We start from the raw sequence: 16,831 nt of genomic DNA, 5'->3' as shown, positions 1-16,831 counted from the left end.
ATGATGCCCATCGAATGATATCCAACATTCAGAAGTCGACTCCCAAAAAAGTCCCGTATAATGGTCGAACCATAGCTGCCACATTCTCAGTGTACTTGTGAATATGTTGAACATATCTCACTGTGTCTGTATGATGCCGCCACGTTGCCAACTCAAGGTGCAAAACTGCGTATCCATGTGTGCACACGTATTTAAACGGAAATCTATTTGCCAAGTAGCCTTTAGCTAACTTGATGATGCGACTACACAGCTGGGAAAGCTGCCATCGTCACTGCCAGCCTAAAGCAGCGACCGCTAGTAGAGTGCGCTACGGAGACCACACCAACACAGGACCATCAACAATATACGGACTAATGCAACTCTGAACTGTGCCTTGACTATGTGTTGTTATTGATGCCGTGTCTGAGTCCAGCACAGCCTCGCTGGAAGGCTACAATCGTATGAATGCATTTTACTTCATCTGAGCTGTAATAATGCCGTATGTGGACAGTGTTCTACTCCACTTTGAGGACGTCTGCCTGTAGCATCATTACAGGCAGAGATACCGAAGGCCCTGAGCACAGTGGGGATCGGCTCGTTCACGGTCATTATTTAAACTCCGAATATACAAAATACGAAGTAGTTAACTTTTCACATCTTAGTTTGCAAACTTTTTATATGCAGACGACTCTCCACTGTCAGTTCAGATTATATCATACAAAGCATTTTAACAATTACAGGTAATATGGGACTAAATACCCTCTGGAAATTTGGTTATAAAATCAATAATATATTTTATTATATATTAGTAATTATTGATTTTAGTCGTTTACCTTATTACTGACAAAAATCAGTTCACTCAACTTTTAATTCACAACATCAGTGATAAAAGTCACACAAAAACCTGGACTCCCTGCTGTGAATCCCCACTGTGAGCAGAGGCCTGCATGCATGAGGGTGGATAGAGAAATCTTCAGCTTTAACAGACTGTAACTGACCGGGCTCGCCCGGTTGTCTTTGTCGTCAAGTGTTGATCATCACATTGTGAGTCTATTGATCGGCCGTGAACACGGCGGTTTGTAGTTTAACCGACGTCGGAAGCCGTCGTCTTGTTTTGTAGAAACAGAGGATGAACTCCGTCGTGACGTTCGGAGCATGTGGAACTGTTGTTTAGTTTCATGTGTCGGTACAGTAATGATAATTTATGGTTGTGGTGCCTGAGATAGTGACACGTTTACTTCTAAAAAAAAAAGAAAAAAGAAGACTAGTGAAAAGACCTTAATATATTCTGTCCCCCCTTGCCTTTACTTTCCCTGCACAGTTAGTTAACATGTGCAAACCAAACTATTCAACACTGGCAAGGCTGTTAAATCATGTCTGTTGATAGTAGATGGTATATACATTACTGTGGTTATCTATATTGAAAAGAAAGGAAACTAAATATACTGTAAAGAGGATGCCTGAATGAAAAAAAATAATCTTACTATTGAAATGAAACGGTATTGTATGAAAAGAAGTACAGTTTTTACTTATTTTTGTCATTTTAGAAATTTTATTGTCAGTTACATTCAAATTGTATGGTAGTGATGTATCAATCTACCTTTTTTTTTTTTTTTTTTTTTTTTTTTACTGGTACAGCAGAACACACACCTGCACACACACACACAGAGAATAACTCACCTAGCACTCATGAAACTGTACTTTTGTTTTTTCTAGAAAGTAGATCCTGTTTCACACACACACACACTCACAATTGATACTCGGACCATACTGTGTTATTGGTACCCTGTATGTCTCATGCGTTACTTTCACGTATGAATAATATGGATTTTGTCAAATCTATTAAAAAACAGAACTGTTCCAGAATATCGTCTGCTTTTCTTGAGCTCAGCGGGTTCTAATGTGAAGTTTGCAGTGTTGAGGAGGGAGACAGCGACTACCGTACGGATTCTCATGCCGATTGATTATTGGATCGTTACTAAACAGTCATAGCTGGAAGGACAAGGACGAGCCTACCGTGGAACAGCAAGTAGAACAAAAAACATCAAAACAGTTAAAAGAAAATTAAAAATGTGTTCCTAAAAAGTGGAATTCACTCACAATGAAACACAGCGAAAAGAAAAAAAAGGTTTAAAAGGAGAAAATAAACACACAAAGAAACGATCTAATAAAAAAAATGCACATCTAGAAGTTTCTTTCTCTGACACAGTGATTCTTCAAACTGAGGAGTCTCGGCGGGGCTTTCCACGTAGGTTTTACAGCTCGTTGACGCCGTCACCTGGAGGGGAAACACCTTCAGTTATTTATCTGGAAACTACCCACATACATTTATATTCAGTGTTTTCACTATTTGACCAGTTTTGAGAAAAATAACATTCAGCTATTTGAATCAGTATTGGCCTGATATCCGATCCGGTATCGGTGCATAGTGTGTCCCTAGTGTGGTGTCTTGTGACAGAAACAAATGTTGTGGTTGATACAGAACAGAAACCGTACAGTCATTTTGTCTTGTATTATTTAGTGTGGTGTAAAGTCAGACAGTAGATTTACTGTATATTCACAGTAATACATCTTATTAATGAAATTAAATTGATGTTCTCTAAAGTCATTCTTACTTTACACTGTTTATTGACCCGACACTAGCTTTTCATGGGAATGAGTTATCATATTTGTAACTATTTGTATTTTTATTCTCATCATTTAATCAGTGATAAACATATAAATTATTGTGATGCTGCGATAAACGTACTGTGTGATGTACTGTTATACCTAATTTGATGTGTTCAGTTTGTGTGCTATGGGAGATTTCGAAAACTAGGAGTATTATTTTTCACACTGAAACAAAGCAAGTGTAAAATACTGTCATATACAGTGTGATCAATGAGCCATTACACAATTGATATTTCAATTCATGCTGGGTTTTTTTGGGCCATAATTACTGGCTCAGACATAATACTGTAATGAGGCATTATTTGTATCAAACGTTGCACAACAGAGAAATTATAAAAAAAAATGTTACTTACTCTCTGCACAGGGGGAGGTGTAGTCAGTGACTGCCTCATCACCTGAAAACATCACCAAACACATATTACATATACAGCCATGTGACAGTCAGTTCCACCAGAGAGGAAATACTACTTTCAGTCAGTAGGCGATGGTAGGTGACCTGGTTTGTTTCGTTCAACCGTGACCAGCGAACCGCTCCATGACTCTTTGGTTCTGTATTTTTCAATACCACAGGCGACTCAGAACAAACCACAATTACAAATCTGTCTGCTACTTCAGCTCCACGGACAGCGCCATGGATTCATCAATCAATTCATCAATACACAGCACAGTTAGGCTACTGATATTTCAGAGCCATGGTCGGTATGGAGGACGGAACCTGCCAAAATCAAAAATAAATGAATACAAATATAAATAAATAATTATGTCGTTAAATGTAGCCAATAATGAATTGATAAAATGTGACAAACTGATATTTCTGTTTTAATTTGCTTCTTTATTTATCTATGTATTTTTTCCCTTATTTATTTACTCTTCTGTTTAATTTTCCCTTTTATTTATTTATTTATTTATGTATTTATTTTTTATTAAATTTATTTTATTAATTTTTGCATTTATTTTATTTATTTATGCATTTGTTTTATATTTATTTAAATGCATGTATGTGTTTATTTATGCACAATTTTAAATATATATATATATATATATATAAATAAATCAAAGGGAAAATTAAACAGAAGAGTAAATAAATAAGGGATATAATACAAAGATACATAAATAAAGAAGCAAACTAAAACAAAAATATCAATTTATCTCACATTTTATCAATTAATTAATGGCTACATTTATTTTTTATATTATGTTTGCTACATTTAATGACATTTATTTATTTATCAAGTCATTTATTTGTTTATTCATCTATTTTTTTATTTTGGCAGGTTCTGTCCTCCGAAGGTCGGGGCCATAGATTCTAACTTTCAAGTCTGGGTCGCAGGAGATTTTATTAGGGTCGCCAAATAAATTTGCAGAATTTCTTCCATCGTCTTTTAAGATTTATATCTGCAGTACACCTTTGAGCCACAAGAGGGAGCCTGAATGTTCATATTGTTCTGATAATTTTAGCCTATTTATAACATTGAATGTAAAGGCTAGCATACATTCTGTTTGTTTTACTGGTGAAAGGTACAACACAAAAGACTGGTAGTTCGGCCTAAATGCATTTATTTGCTCTCATTTATAAAGTATTTAACGTTTGAATATGTTTTCAGTAACGCATGCATAAAACCAAGTTGTGATTTATCAAACGTACTGTATATCTCTTGGAAATGTCTGGTTTACCTATCCTAGATAATATAATGTGATGAGGATAAATTACAGTAAAAATAGTCAGGAACGTTCACTTTTGCACACATTTGCTCTTCTCATGATTTATGGATAAGACCTATTGGGAATTGGGTCACAGTGGTTTGTCATTTTAAAAAAATAGGAAACACTGATAAAAGATCAATGAGTCAGGCAGACTAGACTAACATACTTCTAATGCTAATAAGAGGGATGGCTTCCTCCCTCATCCCCCCTCGTTTTGCCTACTGGTTATAGTAAAGAAAACTGAGCATCACATACATGAAGAAAAAAGGAAGAACCACGCAGCTCTTACTTGTCTGGTAGTAATCGTAGACTTTGACCACAGCTGGTTTCAGGTTCCTGACAGGCACGTCCTCCTCTAGTGTCACACTGTAGATCTTTTGCTCATCCTTCTTCAACTGCAACCACAAACAAACTCATGAAATTCTTCCCAACTTCACTATTCACTTACTCATCACAAACTCAGCACACTAGTAGATTAACGGCTGTACTGATGTTTATGAAAATAAAGCAGGAAAGTGCCTCCTACCCCGTCTAAGTAGATGTTGATGAATCCTTCGTCCACGTCCACACGCTTCACTAAGCGGTCGTTCTTCAGCTGCCAAAGCACAGACTGTCATCAGTATACTCCAATATAAAACATATATAATGTATAGGGCTGTCACTTGATACAAATATTTAATCGTGATTAATTGCATCATTGTTCATAGTTAATCTCGATGAATCGCAAATTGATCGTACATTTCTTATCTGTTCAAAATGTACCTTAAAGGTACAGATTTGTCAAGTATTTAATAATCTTATCAACATCGGAGTTGGCAAATATGCTTGCTTTATGCAAATGTATGTATATATTTATTACTGGAAATCAATTAACAACACAAAACAATGACAAATATTGTCCAGAAACCCTCACAGGTACTGCATTTAGCATAAAAAATATGCTCAAATCATAACATGGCATTCTGCAGCCCAACAGGCAACAACAGCTGTCAGTGTGTCAGTGTGCTGACTTGACTATGACTTGCCCCCAAACTGCATGTGATTATCATAAAGTGGGCATGTCTGTAAAGGGGAGACTAGTGGGTACCCATAGAACCCATTTTCATTCACATCTCTATAGGTCAGAGGTCAAGGGACTACTTTGAAAATGACCATGCCAGTTTTTCCTCGCCAAAATTTGGAGCGTTAATTAGCCTCCTTCGAGACAAGCTAGTATGGCATGGTTGGTACCAGTGGATTAAAACAAATTTGCGATATCCCGTTAACTTTGACTGCCCTAAAAAAATATTATATGGCATATAAAAGACATTAGTTGCAGTAGTAGAGTCTGGTAGTATTAGCACAAACACTATGTGTATTATAGTATTTGTCATCTAGTGAACTGCTCTTGGTTTAATTGTATGAACTGACCAGCTTCAGGGAGTTCTTATCCAGAATGTATCCAGACAGCAGTTTGATGTTGATGATGACCATGTTTGTTTCCTCTCTCCGGCCCTGGTACCTACACACACACACACACACACACACACACACACACAGTGAATAAGAACAAATAAAAGTTATACAAGTTGCGTCAAAAAGTTTGTAATAATGAGTTTTAGTTGGTGCAACCCTAACACTAACAAAAGGTCTGTATGCTCGCTGGTTTATGTGAAGGTCATCAACAAAGGTCAAGGCATTATTTAAGCCCAACACGTTTCTGGTTCTTTTTGGCTCATAATTAAAACAGCTAAACTGTTTCCAGCCACCAGATTGTTAATGCAGCTACTTTTTGTTCTGTGTTATAGTATGACATGGTTTGCTGATGCAATACGTTTCCTTATCAAGTAAAATTATCCACTAAAGTCCAGAATATTAACAAAAAAAAATTCAAACTATGTATCCCTGCGTTGAAGTCAACCACAGCTTCTAAATAAAATTATGTGTGAGAAAACATTTCTGGTGATCCATTTTCAAGTCTGATCTAAATAGCTTTCTCTCCTGTGTTTATGACTTAAGAACAGGTGAAAAGAAAAAGTTTTGCAGGATAATCATTCTAAAATCTTTTGGCTAGGCTGCAGTTGTTGAAAAATCTCAACTTTATGCAAATGAGCCCGTCGACGCGTCTGGCTCACGGGAGGTTTTGGCAGGTGATTTATTAATTTTTTTTTGTCAGGATCATTTCTCCATGCACTCTAAACACAAGGTACATATCTTGTGCGTTAGTAAATTATGTAAATTGTAACTCATCTGTAAGAAAACATGAAGAAAAAATGATCCTGAACACAAAAACTTGGTGAATGCCAAAACTTCTTTCCACCCGTTTTCACAGATGAAAAAAAATACTTAAAGTAACTTATAAAATTATCCTGGCAAAACCTTTTTCTCACCAGTTCTTAATTCATAAACACGGGAGAGAAAATTATTTAGATCATACTTAAAAAATGGATCACCAACATGTTTTTTCTTTTTTTGCCTCTCAGGGCTTCCAAAGACATTATACACACAAACACACACAAACACACAGACACACAGACAGAGTACCTGACATGCACAAAGAGGATGAGCTCAGGCCTGCTGATGTTGCATTTGGTCATGATGTCAGTTGAGATTTTGAAGGCAGAGAAGTCTGGAGGAGGGGGGATGTTGTAGTGCATGGAGATCTGTGGAGAGACACAAACATCAATTTACAATGGAGCAACATGGTCTTATCAAAGATATCAGTTAATCAATTAATATGAGAAATTTGCATTGACATTTTCATTATTTTGAATTAAAGCTATAAAAAAGACTAGATTTTAATTGAATTGCAAAAAAAAAAATGATGAAAATATACAAAATACTGCCAAAAGATATGATGCTGTTTACTGCTCTGAAATGTCTTTGTCAACATGCTAACGCCGATACCAATAAATGAATGTGCAACATCATCAAAGATGTCAGCCTGTTGATGTATGAGGCTCTAAATTACAGGACCTTAAAATCTTTTTGACAAATGACTTATTTTTGTGCTCAAAGTTGAAAAAAGAAAGTTGTTGCTGAAATGGTTATATGACGTATGACTGTAGTAGAAGCTGCCGGTCAAAGGTCATCCTCCAAGCTGCAGGCAATCTCATGCTCGTTTGTGTCTGAGCAGCAGCAAACTGATAAATCAGTTTATCTGTCTGTCAGTTTGTCTTTCTAGTTAGTTAGCTAGTTAGGTGTAGTAAGCTAGCCCAACTTGTTGCATTATCTAACTGAGGGGTTTCATTTTATTTTTACCTCCACCTCAAGTTTAGTTTGTTTATTTTCACAATGACATTTGTGTATGCGGTGAACGGGTTCAGTCAACACTGTGGATTAGTCTACATGAAATCCTACCGGCAGAATCAACACAACACACTGACTGTCTCTCTCACTCGCTCTCTTCTTTACCGTCTCCTCCTGCCGGAGATAAATTAACGGAAAGAAGCCGACACCGGAGGTTTACCGGTCTCTGACAGGTCCGAACGACAGGGATAGCACAACTTTCAGCCCGAAAGAAAACAAGAGAAAAGTCCCGTTAGAGAAATAAACGAATCTCAGTGCGGCCCGGTGCGGTGTCGGTGCTGGGAGCTGAGGCGAGAGCGGCTGGTGCTGGTGGACGGTGAACCTCCAAAACGTCCTGAAACTGCATTTCAAACGGCGGACCTCGACAACATGTCTATCCGTCCTCCGGTGCGCTGTGACCGGCGTGCGGAGGTGCGGCAGCAGCCAGACGGCCGCCTCACCAGGAGGAGATGGTAAAGAAGAGAGCGAGGGAGAGAGAGTCGGTGTGTTGAGCTAATTCTTGTCTCATTTGTTGGCTGATAAACAGTAAATTCATCTAAACTCATTTCATCTAAACTGGCTTGAAAAACAATGCAATATGGTTGCCATGGTAATGAATTACGTCTGACTATTAACCACACCCCCATTCTCTGTTTGCAAAAAAACAGGAAGTAAAACTGTCTGGAGGCGGGCTTTAAACATCTTGTCAGCGTACATTTATGTGCCTTTTCAACTGACTGATGTTACACAGCTTTCATATAGTCATTTCATTTTCATATTTTACTTCATAGTAGTCCAGTCATTTCTCATCTCCTCCTATTCTCTTTCGCCCCAGACTATTTCAGTTCAATCACACGTTGGAGCTTCACATGTTCTGGTGTTGACCTCGTCCTTGGCTCGTCCTGTGGTTGGTCCTACTGTACCTGTGCCAGCACACAGCTCTGTCCCTGAGCTTTGATCGTGTACTCTCCGGGGACGTCGCTCAGCTTCTCCTCCTGGTACAGCAGCCTGTTGCTCTGATCCACCGCAAACTCTTTGTCGAGGCCTCCTAACGACGTCACCGTCACCGTAGTGCTGCCCTCCGCGCTGTAGGTGGCAGTGCCGTACTTAGCCAGAGCCTGGAGGGCCACCACGGTGTCCTGAGGAGCACAGAGGTTAGATGTGTCGTTAAAAGCAGTGAGGGGGGCGTGGGGGGATTAAAGGCTTCCCATAAACCCCCTGTGTGTGTACCGTCTGTGTGTGTGTTTGTGTGTGACTCTTCCCACCTGTGTTGAAGCGAAGCCGCCGTAGGGGTTCTGCTGCTGGGCGAGCCAGCGGACGATGCTGGACGAGTAATCCAAACCAAAGCCTGGCATGGCCGGACCTGAGAGCAGAGCCAGCAGCACGTAGGACGTCATCTCCACCTCCAAAGAGTCCAGGCCTTTCTCAGAAGCCCCTGCTCTGTTCCAGCGACGGGTGCCACCTGCCAGTCAGAGCAGTGGAGTCATCCGTTAGAGGGTTAGCAATGACTAACTTCATGAACTTAAGTTAAATGAATAAGTAGGAGGGTTCTACAGTGTACAGATTCCAGAAACTGTAGAGTGCAAAGTCAGCTAATAGAGAAGCGAAGTCCCGCCCCTTCTAGTGGAGGGGACACCATGGGACTTTATTTCATAAAAAATATGAACGGTAGTCAACGACGAGAGATACATATTTTTTTGATCCAGTTTGAATTCTGCCATGAATCACACATACGATGTTTGTCAATTTAAAACGTAATTTTGCAAGTCAAGAAAGTTGTAGTTTGTGTTGATGCTGCTTGATGGCAGCTGTTAAATTATTGCTGAAAAGCCAGACGTGCAGATGTTGCTGATGGCTTCACCCTCATCTTACCCAGTGTGTTGGACTTCTGGTGCAGGTAAGTGATGAGTTTGCTCCTCATCTCCTCGTCTCCAGCCAGGGTGAAGGTGTAGGACAGCAGGGCCGTGGTGTACATGTTGTCCAGCTGGCCGGCCACTGCTGCCTTGAGACAGTTCAGGCAGTTTTGCACCACGGGGTCCTGTCACACCACAGGCAAACACAAAGATGAGACGATGCACGGGAGAATATAACTAACAACGGAAACAATGAAGGACACTATGTCTCTACAGGGTTCCAAAAATTAAGAGTTGCTTTCTGACCTCCTGTATATGAATGAGAATTTCTATTTAATCCATTTTAAAATGTGTCATTTATTTAACATAAATATAGAATCCTGGTTGCAGAAAATTGTCGAACATGACAGGAAATCTACAGTCTGCTGATATAAAAAAATTAACCTCATTTGATAGACATTTGAAATGAGGGCAGGCCAAATGGAGTTCAACAGGTGAGCATCTCACAGTTGCACCAATGAGATGTGAGCATGAAGGTCAGAGAGGGAGGAGAGCGCCGTCAGACTCACCGTGGCGTTGGTGTCGAGCTCCAGCAGGGCAGCGGTGATGTAGGCTGTCAGGGACACATCGTCACTCACACCTCCCTGTTGGAAACAGAACAGCACTTCGTCACATTTTACTTCATGTCAGTGTCACTAAACTGGAAACTAAAGCCGGGTTTCCACTGCTTTAGAACATTAACGCTGTGAGACAATCAGAAAACAACTTTCCTTTCTCTCCTTCACAGCACAGCCATGCTGTCTCACTTTTCTAACATTACCACTCGCCCTGGTGATCTCGCTCACTTAATGAGACGGGTAGCCGACAGCAGAGCCTAACTTTACTTTCAATGTTATTAAACGAAGAAACATGTTCTCCCCTCATCCGAAATCAATACTAGAGTACTTCCTTGTTTTATGAATGAAGCAGAAGTGCTGTGTGTGTGTGTGTGTGTGTGTGTGTGTGTGTGTGTGACGGTCATCCCTGCAAACTCCACCCCGTCAGTTCTGTTACTTTCAGAAGTACTACCCCTCCCCCCCCAACCAAGGCTCTTTTTTGGGGGGTAAAATATCCCCGGAACTTAATTTAGACCCTGGTCCCTCTGCTCGAAACGTAATGAGTCCCTCAAAAGGTTCCTAGTTCCGGAGGAAAGTTCCTGCGGTGGAAAAGCGGGTAAAAAGAACTAAAAATAATAACAATGCATGTATGTAACATACAAGTTGTAATTGCATTTGTTATATTGTATATAACATATGAATATTTTTGGGGGGTTGTCAATTTAGCTGTTTTTTGTTTGTTTACGTTTTTATCACATCTGATGGTCTTTTTTTATTGTTCTGTTATGTTCTCACGGAACATACAGTATAATATTTAAAAATGTACCATACATTAAACTGTTCTCCCCACATCATGAGAAACTAGTTTCAGTGAGATAACAGAAGCAAGGCGACAGGAAATGACGGACGAGAGATGGGGAATGACATGCAAAAGAGATCCCTGTCTGGACTTCAGTGGTCATTGTGGTTCAAGGTTGACCGTTTAACCCCCTAAACCACCAGGGGGCACCCCACATTTTGTTGTTTTCAAGAGCATTTCAAGAGATATTAATCATGTCCTACACTGCACTGTTATTGAGGCCCTGCAATCCTGGAATTATGTGTGAAACATGCTCTGCCACGGAGCACTAAATGTGCATGTTTTTGTTTTTCACTTAGTGACAAAATTGATTCAGTTACTGCTGATTGGAAGCATTGCTGTTTTATTACACATTGGCCATTAAACTGTTGATTAAATTGAACTGAACAAAACTGTGCACACTTCTTTTTTTTTCCCTTGCCTGAAAAAATAAGGATGACACACGCACCTATCAGCTCTCTACTCATCTTGTGTGTAAGACAAGCTGAGCCTGAGCTGAGCAGATACAACTCTTATCTGTGCCCTTATCTGGCGGCCATGCCCCGCTACTTGAGACCGTCACTCAATGTGTATGCCTCCGCCAACCGGTCAAGTTCTAGTTTACATCCTTTGTCTGTCTAAAATTCACACTCACAGCTCTCAGAAAGCAAATTGCTCCTCAGATTGAGCTAATTCTGCTAGTTATGTCTTACAGGACAGATTCACCCAAGCAGAGCTCTGAATGACCAAAAGCAGATGATGCGTAGCCCCGACACGCCCCGTTTAAAAATGTTGTCACCTTCATGCCGTTGTGGAAGAGTTTCCCCACAGATCTGATGCAGCCGTCAGGCCGCTGGTGTGAGGATAGCCACCTCCGTGTCTCTTTAATGTGCTTGTCGTGCACAAAGATGTATGGTCTCGCCCCGCCATAGGACTTCATCACAAAAGAGGTCAGCCTGGAGGGGCACACACACGACACACAAACAAAGTTATTTTAGAAAACAGATGTAACCACGTGTGCCTGTGTTGATAACCCCAAAATGGACCAGGACAATTACATAACAGCCTCCTGTCTCACACTAACATGGAGTACTTGGCCTGAGCTGCAACTAAACAATCATACTCCTCCGAGCCGTACACGAGCCCGGCAGAATACAGACAGCTGGAGCTGACAGAGAGGCAAGTCTAATATCCACATCTCACATGTTTGGATCGTAATTAATGCTTCTAAACGAAGCCATTTATAGACATATTATATTTCACATATCGTATTGTACTATTATCAGTGTGGACGGTAAGGGTCCACTCTGCTTAACTCTTTATTGAAATTTTAAGGTGCAAAAAAATAGGCATTCATTACTTGGCCACTTTGGGGCAGCAGAACAAGCTGTAAACACAACATTGACATATTATTACTAGGGCTGTCAAAGTCAATGTGACAATGAACGTCACTTTAACGCAACTTGATTTTTAGGTAGTAGTGGGCTCTCTTTTAAAGAGGCTAAATAACGCTCCAAACTTACACTAAATGTTGGCCAGGAAAAACGGTCATGGCCATTTTCAAAGGGGTCACTTGACCTCTGACCTCAAGATATGTGGATGAAAATGGGTTCCATGGGTACCCACGAGTCTCCCCTTTACAGACATGCACACTTTATGATAATCACATGCAGTTTGGGGGCAAGTCATAGTCAAGTCAGCACACTGACACACTGACAGCTGTTGTTGCCTGTTGGGCTGCAGTTTGCCATGTTATGATTTGAGCATATTGTTTATGCTAAATGTAGTACCTGTGAGGGTTTCTGGACAATATGTGTCATTGTTTTGTGTTGTTAATTGATTTCAAATAATAAATATTTACATATATTTGCATAAAGCAGCATATTTGTCCACTCCCATGTTAATAAGAATATTAAATACTTGACAAATCTCCCTCTAAGGTAAATTTTGAACAGATACAAAATTTGCAATATTTGTGATTAATCGTGATTGTTAGGGTTAATTGATTCCTTAGGTTTTTTCTAGTTTCATATGGTGCCAGTATCTTCACTCTAGCTTTAAAACTGAGTCTATTTAGCGAAACAACAACCTCAAGATCAATTGACCAAGATCGAATTGCGTTAATGCGTTAAAGAAATTAGTGGCGTTAAAACAAATTTGTGTTAACACGTTATTATCGCGTTAACTTTGACAGCCCTACTAAAAACACATAACCTCTCCCCCGCTCCACTCCATGTGTGTGCATAAAGGCTAAGCCCCGCACTCGGTGAAGCACAAGACCGGAGGAAATAAATGATCGTGTGAAAGTCTAGCACCGCTGCTGCAGAATGAATATCGGAGAAACAATGGACTTTGTTTGCGGTTTTGGTGCTGGCCGGGCACTGTACAGTGGATTTTTGTGAAAACAGCTGCCTGCTAAATCTGCGCCGAGTTTGTGGGCCTGAAAACCAAAACAATGGAGGTAAACACATCGGTCGCACCTCAAACACCTGTCACATTACCCATAGTCCTTTGAGTCATTGTTCATAATGAATATTGATTAGTGCGGCACACTTTAAGGAGTCCTTTTCCAGGAGTCCTGAGCTTTTAAGTGATTTGGACAATACCATCCAATCTCCTGTTGGAATTCTAATTCAACCGAACACTTGAGAGCCCTAGTTTCTCCTAACCACAAACACACACCCACACACACACTCACCAACTGCCAAACTGCCCAGCACCATCTCCAACAGCAAAGGGTTTGTTAAATCCCCCGAGGCACTGTGCTTTAAGCCCATTAAATGCAAATATTAATATTTTCTGGCAGGCTCCCCATAAAGTAAATTATTAGGATGCCAAAATGCCAGAAAGGACTCCGTATGTGTGTGTGTGTGTGTGTGTGTGTGTACCTCCCACTGTCTGCATGTCATTTTTATTCTCTTATCAAATGAAGTGTGAGATTTGAGCTGAAAATATTCACAGTTTAACAGCAAAGCTTTTAGATGGATGTTTTGGAATGTTCTATAGCCACTGACGCAACTGCAATATATCATGAGTTATATAAATGAACATATTCTATTATTCATATTATTTTGGTGCTTCTATGTTTTCAAAACGCACAACATTAAGTTTCAGTGAGAGGAGTGTAAGTGACGTGAACAGACAATAGCTGGGATTTCTGGTTCCTCCTCAGTTAACGCTATCTATCTCTCAGTCAATATATCTCTGTATAATTTATAAATACACACACACACACATCTATATCTATCTATCTATCTATCTATATCTATATATACATATATATAGATATAGATATATATATCTATAACACTATCTATATATCAATATATCTATATATACATACATATATCTATCTACATCTCTATCTATCTATATGTTCTTTTTATGGTTAAATTGAATCAAACTTGTGACCAGTTTCTACACAGTCATAGAAAATGTCATTATCTGTATCCTCAGCAGCATCCACTCATCATGTTACTGACCAGGTGTTTCCAGACTCATCATTCTTCCCAAAGGCACTGTAGGAGCCGTCATCATGCTTGTAGGTGAGCTCCCTCTGATATCCTACAACACACACAGACACACATGAACAAAACAGTCACATTTACCAAAAAAAAATCTGCTTTGCAGACAGACAGATAGACAGATAGAAAACAGCGCTAGGGGGGTGGCTACGCTGGTGAGGGCCTGTTGTTTCACATGCCGGTGAGACGATGAAATACAATCCCAGAGGGCTGGTTTAAATAATAGATCCAAGACACTGAAGACTTATCAGATGTCAGAACACGACACGGCAATATATAATACTAGGAGACAAGATTTTAAAACTTTGGAAAGTAATCACTGCCAGTCTTTCATCAAGATGATTGTGAGGTAAACAGCGGAAATATGGAATTCATGTCACATAGTCATCTACTGGGAATATGCAACGCCTTGAGCCAGGTTGCCTTTTTTTGCTGGATGACCCTGTCTGAACACAGACAGCCCCCTCATTCATTTCAATGGGACATTGATTATTTCTTTAACTCTAAACTGGTTTAAATCCGACTACTGACAACAGACCACACAAAGGCATTATTTTCTGTGAGGGACAACAGACAAACAATCTGGGAACTGATGGAGCACCCAGTGTCTGTTTAGAGAGAAATCATTCTCACAGCTCCAGGTGGGTTGCATCTTTGAACCTGCTCATTTAAAGTACGGATGCACCGATCCGACTTTTTCAGTCCCCATAATGATACGATACCTGGGCTTTGGGTATCGGCCGATACCGAGTACCGATCCGATACAAGAGTTTCATTAATAAGCTGTATGCCTCACTGTGTGGAAATGACTGGGATTATTGTTTGATGTGTAAGGCAACATCAGGCTTGACTAAAAACATTGATTTCTTAATTTTGTAAAACAAAAATGTAACAAATAAATACATAGATATAAATTTACTGAATTGATATTTATTATTAGAATAATAAATCGTACACCAGAAACTTGGTAGAAAAAAAATATTTAAAATTAGCAGGAATTACAATTCAGGTGGGAACCTTTTTAATGCAGCAACTAATTGGTCAAAATGTAAACAGGAATTAAAATTCCAGTATATAATGTACATAGTATATAAACATAGAATAGAATTGAATAGATCGGCCCCATAGTCACCGATACCTGATCCAGCTATTTGAGTCAGTATCGGCCCGATATCCGATCCGGTACATCCCTAATTTAAAGCTAGGGTTGGTAATCTTCTTCTTCAAAATTTTTTTTTGTATTTGTTGAAATTCTCGTTACATCCTGACAGCAATCAATAAATCAAATGCTCTCTGGAGGCCTGAAGTAACGTTACAACAACAGCCCCCCCCCGCCTCTCCCCGCCTCTCCCCGTCTTTGCTTCCAGCAGTGCAGACGCAACAGCTGTCAGTGTTGCCGACTTGGCGACTTTCTCACTAGATTTCAGGACTTTTTCATTTTCACTCTTTTCATTGGAAAAGAGTTGGCAACAACTGGGCTGGGGTCTTCGGTTGGATCATTCATCACAGACAGGGACAGCTCACAACTCACCGCTCTCCAGGAAGCGCGTCGCCCTCTCCAGAATGGCGTCGGTCAGCTGAGCCGTGCTTTTCAGGTAGTTGAGGATGAAGATGTTGGGCGCGAACAGCACCATGTTCTGCTCCCCGCAGCCGTACGGCATGGCCAGGAGCTTGTCCAGGTTCTTCATGGCGCGGCCCATCAGGTCACCTGCAGAAGCAATAGGAGAAAAGATGAGGCAGATTCCAGCATTATATCCATCGCAGGTTGGAAGGGTAAAATACAGTAGACTACTGTGTTTGGTCCATCACATGCAAATGCTAAAGTTTTGATAGCTAGAGAGAAAAAAATGACAGAGAAATAGTGTCACTAACCCAGAACAGAGACGGAGGCCCTGGCCGATCCAGCCACAAACATCTCGGGCATCAGAAGGGAGATGTTCTTCTCCACAGGCCCCTCTGGCAACACAGAGAGCAGAACAAGTTTCACATTTTGGTAAATTCACTTTCTTGCTTGGAGTTAGATAGGAAGATCGACACCTCTCTCATATCTGTAACTACCCACAGCAGCTGGTTAGCTTAGCACATAACCACAGCAGCCGTGTCATACAGCAGCACCCAATACACTAGACCTCTCTTAGAGACCACCGGGTAACCGACTGTATCAACGAGCCTGCAAGCCTCATCTCTGGTTTACGGTTGGGTTTTGCGGTTTGTGCGAGTTCAGTTTCTATGGTAATGCTCGCAATATTCACTCATCACTCATTGGGCATATTGGTCGGGATATAAAAAATGCACCTGCTGCTGCCTGATTATTTATTTTTGTGTAAACGAAGTCTCGGTTGTACACATTACATTTCCTCTAGATTTTTTTTTGTGAACCCCCAAACTTAAAGTTCAAAC

General features: G+C 40.3%; 1 protein-coding gene across 2 annotated transcripts in view; it reads right to left on the bottom strand.

Annotated features, from left to right (window-relative positions):
• Positions 1–1,501: 1,501 nt before the first annotated feature.
• LOC141770525 (alpha-2-macroglobulin) overlaps positions 1,502–16,831 on the bottom strand; it is a 40,853-nt gene continuing 25,523 nt past the window's right edge. For both annotated transcript variants that reach the window (XM_074640142.1, XM_074640143.1), the window contains exons 23-36: positions 16,304–16,387; positions 15,963–16,139; positions 14,390–14,471; positions 11,707–11,863; positions 10,043–10,117; positions 9,493–9,658; positions 8,886–9,082; positions 8,544–8,759; positions 6,877–6,995; positions 5,764–5,854; positions 4,880–4,948; positions 4,643–4,748; positions 3,003–3,044; positions 1,502–2,257 (exon numbers count right to left, since the gene is read on the bottom strand). In XM_074640142.1, the coding sequence (XP_074496243.1) occupies positions 2,235–2,257; positions 3,003–3,044; positions 4,643–4,748; positions 4,880–4,948; positions 5,764–5,854; positions 6,877–6,995; positions 8,544–8,759; positions 8,886–9,082; positions 9,493–9,658; positions 10,043–10,117; positions 11,707–11,863; positions 14,390–14,471; positions 15,963–16,139; positions 16,304–16,387 (1,604 nt within the window). In that variant the 3' untranslated portion in view covers positions 1,502–2,234. The remainder of the gene's footprint in view (positions 2,258–3,002; positions 3,045–4,642; positions 4,749–4,879; positions 4,949–5,763; positions 5,855–6,876; positions 6,996–8,543; positions 8,760–8,885; positions 9,083–9,492; positions 9,659–10,042; positions 10,118–11,706; positions 11,864–14,389; positions 14,472–15,962; positions 16,140–16,303; positions 16,388–16,831) is intronic.

The sequence above is a fragment of the Sebastes fasciatus genome, chromosome 7 (genome assembly GCF_043250625.1).
Source record: "Sebastes fasciatus isolate fSebFas1 chromosome 7, fSebFas1.pri, whole genome shotgun sequence".
Taxonomy (NCBI): domain Eukaryota; kingdom Metazoa; phylum Chordata; class Actinopteri; order Perciformes; family Sebastidae; genus Sebastes; species Sebastes fasciatus.
The sequence above is the reverse complement of the archived record's forward strand: the minus strand, read 5'-3'. Positions and strand labels throughout refer to the sequence as shown.